General features: G+C 44.9%; 1 protein-coding gene across 2 annotated transcripts in view; it reads right to left on the bottom strand.

Moving 5' to 3' along the window:
- LOC147450851 (LisH and RanBPM domains containing protein) overlaps nucleotides 1-22,153 on the bottom strand; it is a 54,931-nt gene that overhangs the window by 32,291 nt on the left and 487 nt on the right. The window contains exons 2-4 of one of the 2 annotated variants that reach the window (XM_086520816.1): nucleotides 21,811-21,964; nucleotides 21,370-21,517; nucleotides 21,213-21,288 (exon numbers count right to left, since the gene is read on the bottom strand). In XM_086520816.1, coding sequence (XP_086376942.1) covers nucleotides 21,213-21,288; nucleotides 21,370-21,517; nucleotides 21,811-21,964 — 378 coding nt within the window. The remainder of the gene's footprint in view (nucleotides 1-21,212; nucleotides 21,289-21,369; nucleotides 21,518-21,810; nucleotides 21,965-22,153) is intronic. The other variant, XM_086520818.1, reaches the window with a different exon arrangement.

The following is a 22,153-nucleotide window of genomic DNA, read 5'->3' as shown; positions in this document are numbered from 1 at the left end:
ACAAGAAAAACGAATGCATCTATAGCCTTGCATGAGTCACACCGTCGGAAGGAAGAACTATTGCACCGCCGAAACCACCTATGATAAGCACCTGTAAAGATTTATGAAGAACCCTTCTAACATGAAGCAGTCTTGGAATTATGAGAAACCAAGGACATCATGACGTCGTCTCGAGTAGATGTCCGTAGAGTATCCATAGACAAAAAACAGAGGAAAAATGAGAGAGATATGGCATCCGAAGTTGGGGGGTACTCTCTCTTAGTCAAAAATGAGCTCTCTGGAAAGTAAGCAGGTGTTGCAGCTATTAAAATGGGGCTCTCCTTATCCTTTTTAATCAAATCCCTCTCTTCTCTCTCCTATTCCGACATGGCCTCTTGGGAGATTCATTTTTATTGGTTCATTTTGAGCCTTTTTTTGTAAAGACATGGAGTCAAGTCGATGCCTTTGTGCTCAAGGGAAGGGGTGGGCACTTGTCCAGAGGACCAAAAGGGGAGGAAGCGCTTGGGAAAAAGGTGCCCCTTTCTCCCATGAGTCCACGAGCACCAACAAGCTCAGCTCCTCACCAAGTGATTCAACCTATGGGAGTTTCTCACTTGCCCTGTATACCCCCCATTCTCTCCTTACCCCTTCCCATGTGGGATAATTCCCATGCCACATGGCAACTTCCTCCACAATTCTCCCAACTCCCTCATGTCCAAGTTAATTTCCAGCTCCTCCTCCAAGTAAGAGAACTTCTTGGACAACTTTCCAGAAGCATAACTTGCTGCTTCGGTCACCAAATGACACACCTAAAGTACGGCTTGGAGCCCACCACCTCGACTACTTCTAGAAATTTTTCAAATTGGCCCAGTTGCCTTTGTCGCATGCATCTGCAATCACTTTCTAAGTCGAGACCGCCCACTTGGGACGCACATAACTCATGATGTACAAGTCCGATTCACGAGCTGTAAAGCACGGCTGAAAATATTTATTGGAAACCATGTCTTGGGGACTCGAACAACCCAAAACACTAGTACACAAGCCCAGCAAAACCAAACCTTTATACATGAATTTTCACATGGTCACTCCTAAGGCTTGCAGGACTATGTACACATATATACATGAGGCTAGTTACAAGCTTTTTGGCACAATCTACTGGCTTTATGCTCATCCAAAAAATGCCTGACATAGCTTGCCAACCCCCCCTTAACCTGCTTGATCATTCATAACAAGCAGAGGTTTCTAAGGTGAACAATTGTTGTAGCTCATTCCCAGAAACCTCATTTACATCCTCGGATGTTTTCACAATGTCTTCCTCCATTGATAACATCTCATCTGTCACAATTGTCATCAAACGTGCCAGATATTTCTTCAATCTGTAACCATTAACACGATATTTATGTTGTGCACCACTCAAATCTGCCAACTATATGTCCAATTGTCAAACTTGTTCACAACAGTAAAAGGACCTTCCCATTTGATTTTTAGTATTGTCCAGCTTACTATTGTATCGCAACACAAGATTACCCTTTTCAATTGCCTTATCCTTCACAGATTCATTAACCTTTATCTGAGCTTTCTTTGATACTTCCTCATAGTAGCTTAAAGCCAAGATTGTCCAATTGCAAACATTGTAAATCCAATAATCCTTTTTGCATGAATGGTGGTCAGTCCAGCTCCATATAAGTAATGACGCCAAATTTTAATGCTACAAGTCAGTTGTTGGTATGTTCCCAAAAATTAGGATGGGCGCTTGCAATATGTCCAACCAGTGTGAACCGAACCTGCATGTGAATGCACCCTTAGTTGAAGGGAGGAATAGAAAGGCGGTCCTATAAATATGACCGAGGTCTCATATGTGAGACATCTTGTGTGATCACTTGGTAGCTCTACCCACACACCCGCTTGGTGTGTGCTTGGCGGTATGGGACACCAACCCTTGCGGTAGAGGCTAGCCCATTAGCTGTAGGCTCCGAGGCTCGGGGGTGAGCCCGTATTGGCTCTATGGCGGGGAGGTCAGTCCGATGTCCGTTCTCTACGCTAGTCTGTGTGAGTATGGCTTTTCATGCCACATGTGTAGGATGGATCCGGCGAGGGGGTATCAAAGCTTCTTCCTGCTTGTACATACGTCATGGCAACGTGGCAAAAACTAGTAGAGATCATGAGGCCATGATGGCCTAGCCTGACACACTCTCTACTCTCTTGCTTAGGGTGGTATGGAACGTTACTAGCAAGAGAAAGGAGCAAGGGGGTACATGGAAGCCGATGGTGAGAATCTATGGTAAGTCTTTTTTTCCTTTTTGCATTTGCACATGGATTCTTGTGTGTGGAGACTAATGCTAGCGACAATCACATGGTTGTTGGGTGTGTTTTTCAGGTTTTAGCTTCTCTCTCGGTTACCATTTGTGCAAGGGTGTCCTTGGTAGCTTGCACCCTAGGACATGGTAGTATCCTCCGCGTTCATGTCATCGTAAGGGGGATTTATTTTGGAGTATGTTTATTTTGTAGGCTATTCATGGAGAATAGGGGACGAGAGAGATATTTTTCTGAATGCTTTTTGTGCCAGATTGGAAATTTCATGGGAAGTTTTCCCTTGAGGCAGCTATCACAAAGAGATGACGCGGCGTGCCCAACTGGAAAGAAATGGCCAAAAGGACAAGAACAACTGAACCCGAAGAGCAGAGGAAGTTCCCAACTTATGGAGCACCAGTCGAGGGGCCTAGAACCCTAAGGGTAAAGAGCTTGATCTCTGAGAGGGGATTCTGTAACATAGTAACAAGGAATGGTCATTTTTAGGTCCCCGTTCCCATCCCAATTTCCCGTTCCGAATCCCCGTTCCATGTTTCAAACGTGAGTATCCGAAACAGGGAATGGCATTTCATGCATGTTGTCGTTCCCCGTTCCCCGTTCCAATCTCCTGTTCTTGGTAACTATGTTCTGTAAGACGCTGGCTGATGACGTGGCATGACCGTAAGGATGCTAGCGTGGCACACTGTACTGATTTCCACGTTGCGTTGGCTGTTTTGGACACCAGTTTTTGAGAGCAAAAGCTTTTGGGCTCAAGTGCTTTTGGACCTAATGCTTTTGGGCTCTTCTTTTGTGCACCCCATGTAAGTTTATAAGTGCCCAAAGGGCCACTTCTTCAGAAAGCATCTCGATGCAGAGTCTCGGAGAGAGTTGGACCCTCGGGAGTTGTACTTTGCAAGCATAATAATAAAGAAATTGAATGGTGGTCAATCCAGCTCCATATAAGTAATGACACCAAATTTTAATGCTACGGATAGGTTATTGGTATGTTCCCAAAAATCACGATGGGCGCTTGCAATATGTCCAACCAGTGTGAACCGACCCTGCGTGTGAATGCACCCTTAGTTGAAGGGAAGTTAAGAAAAGCGGTTAAGGAGTCCTATAAATAGGACCGAGGTCTCATATGTGAGACATCTTGTGTGATCACTTGGTAGCTCTACCCACACACCCTCTTGGTGTGTGTTTGGTGGTATGGGACACAAACCCTTGCGGTAGAGGCTAGCCCATTAGCTGTAGGCTCGATGCTGAGCCCGTATTGGCTCTATGGCAAGGAGGTGAGTCTGATGTCCGTTCTCTACGCTTGTCTTTGTGTGAGTATGGCTTGTCATGCCACGTGTAGGATGGATCCGGCGAGGGACTAACATTGGTATCAGAGCTTCTGCCTGCTTGTACATACGTCATGGCAACATGCAAAAAACCACTAGAGCTCATGAGGCCATGATGGCCTAGCCTGACACGCTCTCTACCCTCTTGCTTAGGGTGGTATGGAACGTTACTAGCAAGAGAAGAGAGCAAAGGGGGCACATGCAAGCCGATGGTGAGAATCTATGGTAAGTCTTTTTTTCCTTTTTGCGATTTGCACATGGGTTCTTGTGTGTGGAGGCTGATGCTAGCGACAATCACATGGTTGTTGGGTGTGTTTTTCAAGTTTTAGCTCATCTCTCGGTTACCATTTGTGCGAGGGTGTCCTAGGTAGCTACCACCCTAGGACATGGCACTATCCTCCGCATGCATGTCATGGTAAGGGGAATTTATTCTGGAGTATGTTTATTTTGTAGGCGATTCATGGAGAATAGGGGACGAAAGAGATATTTTTCTGAATGCTTTTTGTGCCATATTGGAAATTTCGTGGGAAGTTTTCCCTTGAGCCCGCTAGACAAAGTGATTACGTGGCGTGCCCAGCTAGAAAAGAAATGGCCTAGAGGACAAGAGAAACTAAACCCGAAGAACAGAGGAAGTTCCCAACTTATGGAGCACCAGTCAAGGGGCCTAGAACCCTAACAGTAAAGAGCTTGATCTCTGAGAGGGGATTCTATATGACGCTAGCTGATGATGTGGCAGGACTGTACGGATGTTGGCATGGTACACTGTACGGATTTCCACGATTTGCGCTAGCTGTTTTGGGCACCAGTTTTTGAGAGCAAAAGCTTTTGGGCTCAAGTGCTTTTGGACCTGATGCTTTTGGGCTCTTCTTTTTGGGCACCCCATGTAAGTTTATAAGTGCCCAGAGGGTCACTTCTTCAGAAAGCATCTCGATGCAGAGTCTCGGAGAGAGTTGTACTTTGCAAGCATAATAATAAAGAAATTGAATGGTGGTCAGTCCAGCTCCATATAAGTAATGACGCCAAATTTTAATGCTACAGGTCGGTTATTGGTATGTTCCCAAAAATCAGGATGGGTGCTTGCAATCTGTCCAACCAGTGTGAACCGACCCTGCGTGTGAATGCACCCTTAGTCGAAGGGAGGTTATGAAAGGCGGTTAAGAAGTCCTATAAATAGGACCGAGATCTCATACGTGAGACATCTTGTGTGATCACTTGATAGCTCTACCCACACACCCGCTTGGTGTGTGCTTGGTGGTATGGGACACCAACCCTTGCGGTAGAGGCTAGCCCATTAGCTGTAGGCTCCGAGGCTCGAGGCTGAGCCCGTATTGGCTCTATTGCAGGAAGGTGAGTCTGATGTCCATTCTCTAAGCTTGTCTTTGTGTGAGTATGGCTTGCCATGCCATATGTGTAGGATGGATCCGGCGAGAGACTAACATAGGTATCAGAGCTTCTTCCTGCGTGTACATACGTCATGGCAACGTGCAAAAAACCAGTAGAGCTCATGAGGCCGTGATGGCCTAGCCTGACACACTCTCTACCCTCTTGCTTAGGGTGGTATCGAACGTTACTAGCAAGAGAAGGGAGCAAGGGGGGCACATGCAAGCCGATGGTGAGAATGTATGGAAAGTCTTTTTTTCCTTTTTGCGATTTGCACATGGGTTCTTGTGTGTGGAGGCTGATGCTAGAGACAATCACATGGCTATTGGGTGTGTTTTTCAACATGGCACTATCCTCCGCGTGCATGTCAGGTAAGGGGGAATTATTCTGGAGTATGTTTATTTTGTAGGCGATTCATGGAGAATAGGGGAAGAGAGAAATATTTTATGAATGCTTTTTGTGCCATATTGGAAAGTTTGTGGGAAGTTTTCCCTTGAGGCAGCTATCACAAAGTGATGACGTGGCATGCCCAACTTGAAAGAAATGGCCGAGAGGACAAGAGAAACAGAACCCGAAGAACAGAGGAAGTTCCCAACTTATGGAGCACCAGTCTAGGGGCCTAGAACCCTAAGAGTAAAGAGCTTGATCTTTGAGAGGGGATTCTATAAGACGCTGGCTGATGTCGTGGAAGGACTGTAGTCTGTACGAATGCTGGCATGGCACACTGTACGGATTTTCACGATTTGCGCTGGCTTGTTTCGGGCACCAGTTTTTGAGAGCAGAAGCTTTTGGGCTCAAGTGCTTTTGGACTTGATACTTTTGGGCTCTTCTTTTGGGCACCCCATGTAAGTTTATAAGTGCTCAAAGGGTCACTTCTTCAGAGAGCATCTCGACGCAGAGTCTCGGAGAGAGTTGGACCCTCGGGAGTTGTACTTTGCAAGCATAATAATAAAGAAATTGAATGGTGGTGAGTCTAGCTCCATATAAATAATGACGCCAAATTTTAATGCTACAAGTCGGTTATTGGTATGTTCCCAGAAATCAGGATGGGCGCTTGCAATATGTCCAACCAGTTGAACCGACCCGCTTGGTGTGTACTTGGTGGTATGGGACACCAGCCCTTGCGGTAGAGGCTAGCCCATTAGCTGTAGGCTCGGAGGTGAGCCTCTATGGTGGGGAGGTTAGTCCGATGTCCGTTCTCTACGCTTGTCTTTGTGTGATTATGGCTTGTCATGCCACATGTGTAGGATGCATCCGACGAGGGACTAACATCGGTATCAAAGCTTCTTCCTGCTTGTACATACGTCATGGCAACATGCAAAAAACCAATAGAGCTCATGAGGCCGTGATGGCCTAGACTGACACACTCTCTACCCTCTTGCTTAGGGTGGTATGAAACGTTACTAGCAAGAGAAGGGAGCAAGGGGGGGCACATGCAAGCCGATGGTGAGAATCTATGGTAAGTCTTTTTTTCCTTTTTGCGGTTTGCACATGGGTTCTTTTGTGTGGAGGCTGATGCTAGCGACAATCACATGGTTGTTGGGTGTGTTTTTAAGTTTTAGCTCATCTCTCGGTTACCATTCGTGCGAACGTGTCCTTGGGAGTTGCCACCCTAGGACATGGCAGTATCCTCCGCGTGCATGTCATGGTAAGGGGGATTTATTATGGAGTATGTTTATTTTGTAGGCAATTCATGGAGAATAGGACACGAGAGAGATTTTTTTGAATGCTTTTTGTGCCATATTGGAAATTTCATGGGAAGTTTCCCTTGAGGCAGCTATCACAAAGTGATGACATGGCGTGCCCAACTAGAAAGAAATGGCTAAGAGGACAAGAGAAAGTGAACCCAAAGAACAGAGGACGTTTTCAACTTATGGAGCACCAATCAAGGGGGCCTAGAACCCTAAAAGTAAAGAGCTTGATCTCTAAGAGGGGATTCAGTCCTACAATCTGGATTTACCCTCCAATGTTATTGTTCATCCCGTGTTCAATATTAGCCTCTTGAAGAAGTTGTTTCTCTAGAGGAAGTCTCGAGTTTGGCAGATATCACTCATTACATTCCACTGGAACCCAAATTGGTTCTTGATCAGAGGGTCAAGCAGTCTCGAATGGCTTCTTGAATCTTACCCAAGTCGAGCCCTGCCTGGGAATTAGTATTATCGTTGAGTTTTTTTGGTTTTATAACCGAGGATGTTGCTAAGGACAGCAATTAAACATAAGGGAGGAAGTGCTAGTCCCCAGACATCACGATGCCTTAGCTTTGTGTCACAAAGTGATGACGTGGCATGACCAAATGGAAGAGAAATGGCCGAGTGAACAAGAGAAACTGATCGTTACTTAAAGAAATGAAGGACCAATCGTGGGGCCTAAAACCCTAAAGACCAAAGGATTCCCTACATATGCGCTGACATGTTGACGTGGTAAGGCTGTCACAAGACGAGCACCACGTGCCAATAGAAAAGAACAAACTGAACAGACTTTTAGCACTTCAATAACAGCTGAACTGAAAGAGAGAGACGACACGCGACACGGAGTGGCGAAATTCCACCCCATAGAGTATTGGCCCCAAACCTTGGCGCCCCTTTCGGTATTTCTTTATATTGCATCAACTCAGTACAAGCCGGTACTCCAGACTCTGCACCTTCTCCAGGAAGCATGCCAGAGAATGAGCCCTTAGCACATATTTAAAGGCCCTTGGCCTATGAAAAGAAGTTTACATGAAAAGCCTTCAAACTCAAAAGCTTCTAGTCAAATAGCAATGCCAAAAAGCCGCCAGCGTAAATGTAAGGTGCAGCGGATGTGAATGATGAACTTTGCTCAAGATGAGTGCTCCGAACTGTGCTCAAGGGTTCCTTTACTTACGGAAGGGAGAGCCTTCCGCTCCTTTAGTGAGAGAGTGCAAATGATCACAAACAAAGTGGGTAAACATTGTGCATGAAAGTACTGAGATTGAGAGATAGAGAGAGAAGAATACGACACCAAACAAGTTGTCAAATCCTCCTCCAAGGCCCCTCTCTCGATGGCGAGAGAAGTCTGCTATTGATTTGCACAAATCTGGTACAAGATGCTGATGCAAGTTCGTGAGGCTATGATGCAATATGTAGCTAGGTTGGAGACGATGGTGACGACGAGAGCGGCGACAACGACGGCTGGCTGAAAATGCTATCTTTTGGTTGTTCTTTATCTGCTGAAAACGCTCGATCAACTGCTGAATATGCTGCTGAAATCGCTGAAGCAGGCTGTCCAAAAACACTGAATCTGCTGGCTGTCAAAACGCTGAACCTGCTGCTTGAAAAACGCTGATGATCCCGGCTGGTTCCATCGGGGACAGAAGGCTGAAAATGCGAGCATGTCAAGGCTGAAAACGCTATCTGCTGTAGTCCAAAAAATGTTGTGTTGGGCTGGCTGAAAAACGCTGATGTATGTGGCTGTTGAAAAACGCCAGGGGGCTATGGAGGTTCTTGCTTGAGAAGGTCTTAGATTCATTTTGAGAGTTCTTTTCCGAAGGATTAGAGGAAGATTGGCTAGAAGAGTTACCATTCTTACCGTTCTTACCATTCTGAGGGTTCTGAGAAGTCTGAGAGGTACTTTGAAACGACTTGTTCTCCTTAGGCTTTCCCTTGTTGTGCTTCATCTCCTGGGCGAGAGCAATCGCTACCGCCTTGTTGAGATCCACGGGATCGAAGACTTCCACATCAAACCTGATATAGTCGTCCAATCCAAAAATGAAAGCCTCTTTACGCTTCGCATCTAATTTGCGTAATTGGGTGCCAAGCTACAAAACACGGTTAGAAAAAGACATGACTGGCATACCATTTTGCTTGAGATTGCGCCAATCTTCCTTTAATCGCGCTAGGTACTGAGGGGGCAAGAACCGCGCCTTGAGCTTGTCTTGGAAGTCGGCCCAACTGAAAGAAAGGGGCACGCCAACCTCGGCTTCCTCTAGGTGCACTGCCAATTGCTCCTCTTGTCACTCTTGATACCAATTAATAGCATCACCGGCAAGGTACATGGCTACCGTCAAAACTTTGTTATTCCCTGTCTTCTTAGTTGTCGCAAAATAAGCATTAAATTGATGCAACCAAGAATGAATAACATTAGCATCCATCTTACTGTCATACTTACTAAATGTCAGCTTCTCCGTGACAGGGCTGTTTGAATTCGCTTCTCGACTTGCGCTACCCAATGATTCGCCCACGTCGTTGGGTGGCCCGGACTTCGAGGTGAGAACTGTAAGACGAACTCTTGCATGCGTTGGTCTCTCTGCGCCTCACGTCTTTCTTCGGCCGCCATGCGGTCTTGCTCACGCTCACGCTCCACGGCTACCCTTCTTTCGCCGGCCGCCAAGCACGCTCACTGTTGTTGTAAATCATATCCATCATTGACTTGACCAAAGTCTCCATCGGATTTGGTGCAAACCGTGGCGTAGATGGGAAAGGGGGAGGGTCGAAAAAACCTCCTGGTGGGAAAAATTCTTCTTCACCTCCTTCATGCTCATCACTTCATGGAAAGTATCCATTCCGCTTCAGGTGATGACCATACACTAACATCTTGGGTTCTTAAATTCACGAGGAACTTGGGTTCTTGTGGTTCTTGAGGTTCTTGAGGTTCTTTCTTGAGCTTGCAATCTGTGTTAGAGAAGGATCTTCTCTTACTTGAGCTCTTCTCTTTCCTGCGGGCGCACCCCTTGGCGGCCTTGCGCTCACACCAAGGTTGCTTTTTCCCACCTCACGACGATTAGCCGGCCGCTAAGTGCACGGTTCGCTTTCAATGAGTGAAAAGAGAAACAAGGGGAGGTTGGACAAGCCCTTCTTTCTTGGGTTTCCCGTCACTCTTCAAAAACATGACTAGGAATCGACACGCCCAAGAGGACTTGGGTTACGTGCGACCGCAACAAGCAAAAAAAAAATCATGTGGTTCTTTCCTTGAGTGATACAGAACACTGCCAAAGCTCTGATACCAATGTAAGGTGCAGCGGATGTGAATGATGAACTTTGCTCAAGATGAGTGCTCCGAAATATGCTCAAGGGTTCCTTTACTTACAGAAGGAAGAGCCTTCCGTTCCTTTAGTGAGAGAGTGCAAATGATCACAAATAAAGTGGGTAAACACTGTGCATGAAAGTACTAAGACTGAGAGATAGAGAGAGAAGAATACGACACCTAACAAGTTGTCAAACCCTCCTCCAAAGGCCCCTCTCTCGATGGCGAGAGAAGTCTATGCTATTGATTGCACAAATCTGGTACAAGATGTTGATGCAAGTTCGTGAGGCTATGATGCATTGTGTAGCTAGGTTGGAGATGACAGCGACAACGAGAGCGGCGACGACGATGGCTAGCTGAAAATATCTTCTAGCTGTTCTTTATCTGCTGAAACGCTCGATCGACTGCTGAATATGCTGCTGAAATCGCTGAAGCAGGCTTTCCAAAAACGCTTGAATCTGCTAGTTGTCAAAACGATGAACCTGCTGCTTGGAAAACGCTGATGATCCCAGCTGGTTCTATCGGGGACAGAAGGCTGAAAATGCTAGCATGTCAAGGCTGAAAACGTTGTCTGCTCTAGTCCAAAAAACGCTGTGTTGGGCTGGCTGAAAAACGCTGATGTGTGGCTCTTGAAAAACGCCTGGGGGCTCTGGAGGTTCTTGCTTGAGAAGGTCTCTAGAGGGCCTGCTGCAATTAGATACCTGTGTTCTCCTTCCTCTTCTGCCAGAAACCACTAGCGCTAGGTTTTCTTTTATACAAGCTTGGCTAACTTGCCCTACCCAGTTCCCAACAAAAGTCACTTAAAAATAATGAGTGAAAAATGGCTAAAATAGGGAAAATAGGTTTTCTGCACTGTAAAATGCTCCTAATGGATTCTGATGGTAATGTTGATTGTCATGCTGTGTGCAACCAGAGAATATGCAACTACTCTAAGTGTCTGGACATGCACTGCCTGCGCACAGGCTCACAAAGGTGCCAGATCACTTCCTAAGACAACATGAACCCTGGACTTGAAGTAGCTTGTCCACATGCACATAGGGTTAGATGTGCACGTGATAGTAAATCACGGGAATTCCGCACTACTGCCACGTCAACGCTGTCAGCGCAAATTGCGGAGATCCGTACAATTCTGCCACATCATTAGCTGGTTGCGCAAGTGTGCAGGTCCTGCTTTATTTTAATCCTTTATGTCACTTGGGACCCCATCGGACGGGGCCCCCATAAGTTGATAGGACTTCTTCTTCTGTTACTTGTTCTTCTTAGGGTTTAGGCCCCTCGGCTGGCATCTGCAAGTTAGCTCTATTCTTCAGGGTTGTGACACGTCAGCAGTTTGTGACATCTCCCCTTCTTGAAAGAGAGTAATCGTTCGCAATTACAGCATATCTGCAAAACAACTCAAGCTACCTCAAAAAAAATTCCGAGGGACAATCAGTTTGCTCTTTTTGTTAAGGAGTAAGCTTCTCCTTTCGGCTCTTTTGATCAAGGAGTTGGCTTCTCCTCTCGGCTCTTTTAATCAAGGAGTTTGCTTCACCTTTCGTCTAGTTCGGAACTCTTGATATGATGGCGTAGTAAAATTAGCCATCACACCTAGACCGCACAGATCTTCCACGGGTGTCTTGATGCACTAAAATTACATACCCAAGCAATCTCATCCAATTAGGAATATTCAGTGGTAGGAACATCACAATGCAACACAAATGCTCACATATATGCGACAATGAAAACGACCTTCCTTAGAATAAGTGCTTTGCTCTTTCGACGTGATGTATCCTCCTACAACTCCTTATGCTACCTTTTCATCTGGAATAAGCTTAGGTTTAGCAATTGTGTTAACCTTACCCTTAGATTCATTGGAAGAATTCTTTTCCAAGAGACTATTGGAAGATTGGTTAGAAGAGTTACCGTTCTTACCAGTCTTACTGTTCTTACCGTTCTGAGGGTTCAAGAAGTCTGCGAGGTACTTGTGCAAGTCTTGTTCTCCTTAGGCTTTCCCTTGTTGTGCTTCATCTTCTGTGCGAGAGCAATCGCTACTGCCTTGCTGAGATCGATTGGGTCGAAGACTTCTACATCAAACTTGATATAGTCGTTCAACCCAAAAGAGAATGCCTCTTTGCGTTCATCATCCGACTTGCGTAATTGGGTACCTAGCTGCAAAACATGATTAGAAAAAGACATAACCGGCATACCATTTTGCTTGAGAGCGCGCCAATCATCTTTCAATCGTGCAAGGTACTGAGGTGGCATAAACCGTGCCTTGAGCTTGTCTTGGAAATCAGCCCAATTGAAGGAAAGGCGTGAATTCGTCGGCTTCCTCTGGGTGTGCGGCTAGCTGTGCCTCTTGCCATGCATGGTGCCAATTGATGGCATCACCGGCAAGGTACATGACTGCCGTCAAAACTTTGCTAGTTCCTGTCTTCTTAGTTGTCACAAAATAAGCATTAAATTGATGCAACCAAAAATGAATAACCGTAGCATCCATCTTACCATCATACTTATTGAAAGTCAACTTCTCTGTGACTGGATTGTTGGAATCCGCATCGTGGCTTGCGCCACTTGAGGAACTCCCACGATCTTTGGTTGGTTCGGACTTTGAGGCAAGTACTTGTCGAACCAATTCTTGAGTGCGTAGTTCTCTTTGAGCCTCACGCTCGACCTCCAAGGCCACTCTTTGAGCTTCACGCTCGGCCTTTCTTTGTGCTTTTCTTTCGTTTCGTTCATCACGCTCACGTTCTAAAGCAATGCGATTTGCTTCTTGTTGTGCGGCAATTCTTTCGTTTCTTTCTTCGCGCTCGCGGTCCTTGGCTTCTTGTTGTTCTGCTTTTCTTGCTAGTTGTGCCAACGCAACTCGGTTCGTTTCTTGTTGTTGTGCCATCATCTCCAACATCGACTTGACCATCACCTCCATAGAAGTTGGTACAACTCGTGGCGTAGATGGCGAAGGGGGAGGGTCGGAAAAATCTCTTGGTGGGGAAAACTCTTCGTCGCCTCTCTCATGCTCACCACCTGTATGCGAAGAATCCATTCCGCTTCGGGTGATGACCATGCACTATGATCTTTGGTTCTTAAGTTCACAAGGAACTTGGGTTCTTGAGGTTCTTGACGTTCTTGAGGTTCTTGAGGTTTTCTTTCGCTTGCAAACCGTGTTTGAGAAGGATCTTCTCTTCACCCGAGTTCTACTCCTTTCCGCGGGCACACCCCTTGGCGGCCTTGCGCTCACACCAAGGTTGCTTTTTCCCACCTCACGTCGATTGGCCAGCCGCTGAGTGATACAGAACACTGCCAAAGCTCTGATACCAATGTAAGGTGCAGCGGAATGAATGTTTGCGCTTTGCTCAAGATGAGTGCTTCAAACTATGCCAAGGTTCCTTTTGTTCTTATGGAAGGGAGAGCCTTCCGTTCTTAATGAGAGAATGCTATGATCACAAACAAAGTGAATGGCTCTGTGCATGCAAGTATATGAGACTGAGAGATAGAGAGAGAAGAGAGATACGACACCAGAGACGTTGTAAAACCCTCCTCCGAAGGCCCCACTCTCGTCGGCAAGAGTGGTCTACTTATGATTGCACAAACTGGTACAAACTGTATGCATGGAACTGATGCAAGTCTAGGCTATGTCGGCGATGACGACGGGGATGGCGAAACCGACCTAAGGGCTGAAATCTGCAAGTGTGTATCTTCTGTCCAAAAACGCTATGGGTTGAAATCTGCTACAAATCCAAAAACGCTGGTTTTGGAGCTGATTCTGATGATCTTTGTCGCTGAAATTCTGTAGGTCTTAGGGCTGAAAACTGATGGTCTTTTGTGGCTGGAAATCACCTGTCGCAATGGTCCAAGGGCTGGAATCTGAGCCTGTCTTTGCAAGGACCAAAAACGCTAGGCATAGGGGGATCTGCCGGCGATGGCAAGGCTGAAAACACTGGTGTTCGCAGGCTGCTGAAAACGCTAGGAGAACTATTGCATTTTGTTGGTAAAAATGCTAGGGAATGCTGGTGCGTTTTGGGGTAAAAACGCTAGGGCTATGCTGGTCTGGGGTTGTTGAAAAACGCCAAGGGGAAAAACGCCAAGGATGCCTGCAAGAGGGAATCGCCTAGCACTTGGGGAGTCTTGCTTGAGAAGTTGCATGTTGAGCGGTGTTGAGCAGTGGAGCTCCTGCTGCCTCTTCTGCCAGAAAGTGCTAACTTTGGTTTGCTTATATATTATCTTACCCAATGTGCCCTACTCAGTTCCCAACAAAATTCACTTAAATTAATAAGTGAAAAATGTCAAAAATAGGGAAAATAGGCTAAAATCACTGGGAAATTCCCCTAAAGGATTCTGATGGGAATGCTTATGATCATGCTGTTTGCAACCAGAGGATATGCATCTACACTAAGTGACTGGGCATGCACGGTCTATGAATAGACTCACAAAAGTGCCAGATCACTTCTAGATCTAAACTGACTGGACTGACTGAACCCTTGTCGTGCTGTAGCTTGTCCACGGACACATAGGGTTGGATGTGTCACGTGACACCTTCCATTTCAGACAAATTTCCAACAGGATCACCAAACAGATAGTGTTCCTTTGGCGGCAATGGTAGCCCCAAGACAACAATCGCATCAAACATCCAAGGTCATCTGCTCGTGAAGAGACATCTACTGAGAGATGTCAAGAAATTTCAAGTTATAATCTGCTAGGGTTTCCATGGCAAGCACTTCAGGATTCCCCACTCTGCCAGAAGTTGCACTCCGAAGGAAGATGTCGGAAACCATATAACTTAGGGCAAAAAATTTCTTGAAAGCTTGGCAAGGACTTGGAGTGTACGGCTTGGTAGCTGTAGATATCAACATCTGCATGGCACTGCTTTTGAGAAAAATAGTGACTCGAAATAAATCTTGGATCCTTCTTTGCAAGTGATCTTTTTGGCTTATGCCTTGTAAGACATGAGCGGTGAAGACAGGAACGCACCGGATGCACGATGAAGTAAGGGTGGGAGTGGCTAATAATTCCGTGGTCAGGACTGGAGATACTTCAAATCAAATTCCAAAAGTCTTTGGTTTGCTTTGTCTGCTCTTTGGTGGGACCAGTATGCTTTTAGAAAAGCACACGACTGATGCTCTGATACCACTGTCACAAGACGGGCACCACGTGCCAATAGAAAAAAACAGACTGAACAGACTTTTAGCACTTCAATAACAATTGAACTGAAAGAGAGAGAGAGACGACACGCGACACGGAGTGGCGGAATTCCACCCCAGAGAGTATTGGCCCCAAACCTTGACGCCCCTTTCGGTATTTCTTTATATTGCATCAACTCAATACAAGCCGGTACTCCAGACTCTGCACCTTCTCCAGGAAGCATGACAGAGAATGAGCCCTTAGCACATATTTAAAGGCCCTTGGCCTATGAAAAGCAGTTTATATGAAAAGCCTTCAAACTCAAAAGCTTTTGGTCCAAAAGCAATGCCAAAAAGCTACCAACGTAAATCACGGAATTTCGTACAACTGCCACGTCAGCACTATCAGCTCGTTTTGCGGAAATCTACCACATCAATACTATCAGTGCAAATTGCGGAGATCCGTACAATTCTGCCACGTCATCAACCGGTTGCGCAAGTGTGCGGCTCCTACTCTATTTTAATTCTTTATGTCACTTGGGGCCCCATCGGACGGGGTCCCCATAAGTTGGTAGGACTTCTTCTTCTGTTACTTGTTCTTCTTAGGGTTTAGGCCCCTCGGTTGGCATCTGCAAGTTAGCTCCATTCTTCAAGGCTTGACACGTCACTAGTTTGTGACAAGGGCTCTACGAAATTTTCGCAATTCGCGTTGCAAGTGCCATGTGGCAGGCTGTACGGATTTCCGTGATTTACGATGGGCTGCTGATGTGGCAGTTTTACGCAAGCTTTTGGATCAGTTGCTTTTGGGTTTGCAGGGAAGCCAAAGAGTTCCAGAGCGGCCAAAGAGTGGGGAAGAAAAGAAAAGACAAAAGTAAGACTGGTACCAGACTGTGTGGGGACCGACACTGATCAAATGAATGAAAGTACTCAACTTTGCAGAACTTGGGGCAAAGTGCAAGACCAAGAAGCCCTTATTTTCTTTGATGGAGGAGCCAAGGCCAACTTAATTTCAACCGAATTGGCGGCTCGACTTGGAATTACACCAGAAGAAATGGGGTCACTGACCGAGGCTGTTCTAGCGGCACCCGGACGGGATGTTGCCATTATAGTTGTCATTGGCAAACTACGTTTGCATTGTCGCGGATATTTAGGGTACGAGGACTTTTACTTCATGCCTTTGGAAGGGTGTGATGTCCTCCTAGGAATCCCTTGGTTCCACAAGAACAATGCCGTGGTCGATTATAGGGCAAGGAAGGCTATCTTGAAGAATGAGAAAGGCAAAGAGATTGTACTTGATGTAAAATTGCAAGGCGAGTCCGTCCCACTTGTATTAGCTTCAACCATTTCCAAATTAATGGAGTCCAGTCTTTTTGAAAGAATTAAATGACAATCAAAGGTCAAATATGTCAACCCTCAAAAAGAAACAACAAAATTTTCTTCAAGCTCAGGTTGACTATTTCTCGAAAGGCTTACCGGGAGAATTACCTACTCCACGATCATTGATTTAATTCCAAGTAGTACACCACCCAACCGACCACCTTATCAAGTTAGCTGAGCCCAAAATAATTGGATCTTGGAGAATGAGCATTGACCATAGAGTTCTCAATAAAATCACCATCAAGAACAGATTCCCTATCCCCAAGATCGATGATATACTCAACAGACTTCAGGGGTCTACTTGCATGTTTCCACGTCGTGACCGGTGCACAGATTTATGAGAAAGAGCTTTTGGCAACATAGAGCCGATTTTACTGTGTTCACAGACCACCAGAGTTTACGCTACTTCTTGTCTCAAAAGCAGCTTTCGAAAAAGCATATGAGGTGGCCTGACATTCTTTCATTTCCACATAATCCATGTTCAAGGACAAAAGAATTTAGTGGCAGATGCGTTGTCTCGCAAACCCTTGGTTCAGGCTATTTCCGCGATAGATCATAGAAGCTTCAAGAATATGGTAGATCAGTACGCCACTAATCCTGATTTTGCAGACATCTTTAATCGGTTACAGAGTGGGGAGACAGTTGCGGGCTATTCCATACGGGACGGTTATTTGATGCCGAAAACGATGTTGTGTGTTACACAGCCTATGAGGGAAAAGGTTTTGACAGAGTGCCATTGTCCACCTTTTTCGGGCCACCGCGGCATAGATACCACCACCGCCTTGAAGGGTGTTGAGCGTTACTTCTATTGGCCAAGGCTCAAAAAGGATATCGACAAGTTTGTTCGCAAATGCTTAGTAGGAAAGCATTGCCATGGATTTTATTGGTGATCTTCCCAAGACTCAAAGTGGGCATGATGGCATTTGGACTGTCATTGACAGATTCAATAACAAGGCTCACTTCATTCCGGTAAAGAAGACAGTTAAGCCCGATCATTTGGCGAAACTATTTGTTTCACAAATTTTTCGATTACATGGCATGCTTGAGTCCATAGTCTTGGACAGTGATCCCCGATTCACTAGTTTGTTTTGGAGAGCATCTCGGAGAACATTGGCACGGGGTTGTAGTTCTCGTCCTCGTTCCACCCACAGACAGCCGAGCAATCTGAGATAGCCAATTTAGTGGTTCTCGATTTGTTGAAGTCTTATATTTCGGATTAAAAGACTCAATGGGAAAAGTATTTGCCCTTGGTGGAGTTTGCCTCCAACAACACACTTCATTCATCGACGGGGAAGGCGCCATTTGAGGTAATCGAGGGTGCTAAGAAGGTACCACCATTTCTAAGCACCAAAGATAAGATTTTTGAAGAACATCAATACATGCGAGATCTGGACACTGCTTTTGCCAAGGTTTGCGAGGCTCTTGAGAAGTCTCAAGAACAGCATAAGAAGGCAGCCAATAAGCATCAACGCGACTTGCTGATGAAGGAAGATGATTGGATGCTCTTACGGTTTGAGAAGGCACTCCTAAGGAAACGAAAGGGAGAGAAGCAACTTTTTCTAAAGCTAAGTATACGGTACTATGACCCCTTTCCAGATTCAAGAGAAGATCAATGATGTAATTCTTCAGAATGAGGTTGCCAGATACTTGGAAGATTCACAATGCATTTCATGTGAAATGTTGATACCTTTCAAAGGTGAGGTGCGAGTGGACAGGGAGCCTTAGGAGCAACCTAAAGTGGAAAAGAACGAGGAGATCCTCATTCTGGAACAGATAGTGGCTCATAGGAAAGTGAAAGGTAAAGTGAACGGCGGTTCTTAGCCAAGAACTATCCGGTATTGGATGCAAAGTGGATGGAGGAGGACCTGAAGATACTCCTCATAGATACTGGAACTTTACCTTGAGGCTTTTGGTCCAGCTTTGACTATTCCCAGAGATCTCGAAGATATATATATATATACACAAGACTGCACAAGAGAAGAGTCACTTCGCTCCTTTGTCATAAGTTACCCAGATGGAATAAAGTCACTAATTTCCCTTTGGATTTCAGGGATATTGATGGACTGATAGTTTTTTGCTGAATCACTTTATGAAAGAAGTACTTCGAACTGGGAATTCCCGAAATGAATCTGATTTTTGTGTGCTCTCTCATGTGTGTAGTGTTTGAGTGCATGTTTGAAAGACGAAATGACTGCAGCATTTCGGTCTTGTGTTTCCACAGAGATGAGATGGACATGATAGCAATAAGAATTAGTCAATCGAGACATCTTTGGAGATTTGGGATAGATCTAGATGTGATTGCTAAACACGTTGCCCATTGATCATGATTCTCATCCACGATCTCAACGAAAATAGTGATGTGAGTGTGATATGAATGTTCAGTGTCAACTCAGCATGTGATTTGTGAATTGCATGCTATGCAGATGTACTGTCTTGTGGGAATGGTCATGGGCATGGTTTGCTTGATTGAAATGTGAAATGAAAAGATATGGTAACCTGATTTAGTAGATCAAGGACATCCATAAAAAGATCAGTGTGGTCTGGATGTGATTGCTAAATGGTTACATGGTCAGGATTTGTATCTAAGACCCTTGATAGAAATATGATTGATCAGTGACTGATATCTTTGTAGAAGTGCTAGATTAGTCGAGTCTGGTGCATGAGTACATAGAGTCAATGTCTATCGAAGAAAGTTTCTATCCTTTGGCTGTTTTTGCAAGTGTAATCAAGGGCAATTACAATTCTTTCAAGAGGGGAAAATGTCACAAAGTGATGATGTGGCATGACCAAATGGAAGAGAAATGGCCAAGTGGACAAGAGAAACTAAACGGACTTACTTAAAGAACTTATGAAGCACCGGCTGTGGGGCCTACAAAACCCCAAAGACAAAAAGCTTGCACTCTAGGAGAGAATTCCGTACAATGTGCTGACGTGGCAAAGCGTGCAAATGCTGACCTGGCAAGGTTGTACGGAATTTCCGCAATTCGCACTGCAGGTGCCACGTGGCAGGCTGTACGGATTTCCGTGATTTACACTAGGCTGCTGATGTGGCAGTTTTACGCAAGCTTTTGGATCAGTTGCTTTTGGGTTTGCAATGCTTTTGGGGCTCTGCTTTTGGGCATCCCTTGTTAGAATAAAAGAGCCCTTGGGGCCTCACTCTGCAGAGCATCTGGATGCAGAGTCTGAGAGCAGAGGACCCTCGGGAGTTGTACCCTTGTTGTGACCGATAAATAAAGAAATACCAAAAGGGTGCCAATCTGTGGGGCCAATGCTTCTGGGCGCGGAACTGCGTCGTGCCATGTCGACTCTCTCTCTCTCTCTCTCTCTCTCTCTCTCTCTCTCTCTCTCTCTCTCTCTCTCTCTCTCTCTCTCTCTCTCTCTCTCTCTCTCTCTCTCTCTCTCTCAGTTCAGTGGTCTTAAAGTTTTTGTTCGTGTGTTGCTATTGATTTCTCGCTTGGAGTGTCCAAGCCTATTACAGCTTTGTCTGTCCAAGTGTCAGCGTGGCCCTATAGTTAAGGTGGTTAAGAAATCCTATAAATAGGACCCTGGACTCATTTGTGAGCCATCTGGTGTGATCGCAGCACTTGGACTCTAGGCCCTTGGCAGCCCTACCCGCACACCCGCTTGGTGTGGGCTTAGTGGTATGGGAGGCCAGCCCTTGTGGTAGAGGCTAGCATGCTACCTACAGGCTCCTAGGCTTGAGGACGAGTCCATATTGGCTCTACGGCTAGAAGGTGAGTCAGATGTCCGCTCTCAGATGTCCGCTCTCTATGCTCGTTATGTGTGAATATGGCTTGTGTCATGTCGTGTGTGCAGAGTGGATCCAGCAAGGGACTAAGACAGTGCATCTGGGCAGAGAACTCCACTCTACTACACAGAAAAATGAGAAGGAAAAAAAAAAGACCACAAAATGAAAGCAAAATGGTGCTTCATATGGTTGTAACATAGCCTTCTGAGCTCAACTTCTACAGTGGGTATTGAAGCAACAATCAATGATTCCCTATGCTACCACGTATCGAGTAACAAACATCATACAGGCATACCATGTGACAAATTTGATACCTTCATAAGAAACATGACACAAACATACACAAAAAAGGGGAAGAAAAGAATAGACCATATCAACACCCTATGAAGACCAAAACAACCTAAAAACGGGCATTGGCTATCACTGGTCAATTGGAGTGTTATACCCCATTCTTGTTCATGAAATTCAGATTACTGGATTTCTCTACATCAACCAAAACATTGCTCTAGTTGATTGCTCTTGTAGTTGATTCCTCTTGAATTAAAAAAGTTGAAGAAAGAGAGGGATCCCAAGAGAAAGAGGATATAATGAGAACCTCTGCTATGTCGATCCAACCATTTTCCTCAATCAACTAGGAATATCCTTTTAGTCACTTCCATTTTTGTACCCATTTGATTTGTACAAAGACATGAGGATGTCATACACAAATAATTATATTAGACTAGTTGACCTCTCAACTACATTAAACTGATCTTTCCATTGTTCTGTCCCTACTCCACAGTTTCAAGCGTATCAAAGGACGCCAATATATGCATTGACTTCTAATTTTCTAATATGAGTCAGAGCATGAATAAGAAAAGCAATTGCAATTACAATTACGATTACACTAGATATAAACCTCAGTGTCTACTGCTTCTAAAATAAGTAACAATTACTTACAAGTTAATATTAATAAGGTTGGATTATCAAACTTCTTACGGGTCAGATGAAACAATCAATCTCACCGAGAGAAAAAGATACCTGCAGCTTTTCTATGTATTCGTTACGATTTCCATAAACTGTCAACTCTCTTTGTGCAAACTCAAGCGCACCTGTACTGTTCATATGTTTTCAATGATTATTCTGATTGAAGCTCAGTGGAGCACCCATGTAACATACACAAATTCAAAAAACATACCAATTTCTGGATCTGATTAACTCTACAAAGTGAAGAGTAAGAAGGTCAAATAATACGTCTTGATTGCTTTGCAACAAATCCAAGGCCAGCTCATTTGTTAATTCAATAGCCTTCAAAACATTGCCCTCCATTGCGTAAGTGTAAATGGCTGAAAAGGAAAACCATCACGAACAAAGATGACAACCCTATCTTGCCTCTGTCTGGCCAAGTAATGCATGTGCATACACCGTGAATGTGAAAATTGTTGAGCGGGTACGGGAATAAAATATGAACTTCCTCCGAGGACCAAGATTAGAGCAAGAGTAGGGAAAACACAAAAAGAGAGACAAAGAGGCTCAATTTGTTAAAGAAGGGTATCCTGATTCACAAAGGGGGCACATGACTCCCCATCTTTAATATACGGTGGCTATTTTTAAGCTGGTGGTGAGAAGAAGCACATACCACAGTACTTACTTTTCCGTTTGTCAAGCTTAGCAGACCAATCAAAGCTGCATTTCATGCCAGTGCAAGAGATAAATGCCTCTGTTGTCTCCTGTAAGCAATTGTGTATTAAATAATCCAGAATGATTTTCCGGACATCACCTTCATTGACAACCTGCGAAAGCTTATGAGGTCAACACACAAATATGGTATCTAATGGCATAAGAACCGGTAAATCCATTCCTATCACATTCAGAAAATAACAAAACATGCAAATTATGAACTAGAAAGCAAAGTAACTATTGAAACTAGTTTAACAGAAAATCACTACAAAAAAGCAACAATACATTTGTTTTAGCAAAGT

This window comes from Adiantum capillus-veneris, chromosome 9, assembly GCF_014529385.1.
Source record: "Adiantum capillus-veneris isolate H3 chromosome 9, ASM1452938v2, whole genome shotgun sequence".
NCBI classification, from domain to species: domain Eukaryota; kingdom Viridiplantae; phylum Streptophyta; class Polypodiopsida; order Polypodiales; family Pteridaceae; genus Adiantum; species Adiantum capillus-veneris.
The sequence above is the reverse complement of the archived record's forward strand: the minus strand, read 5'-3'. Positions and strand labels throughout refer to the sequence as shown.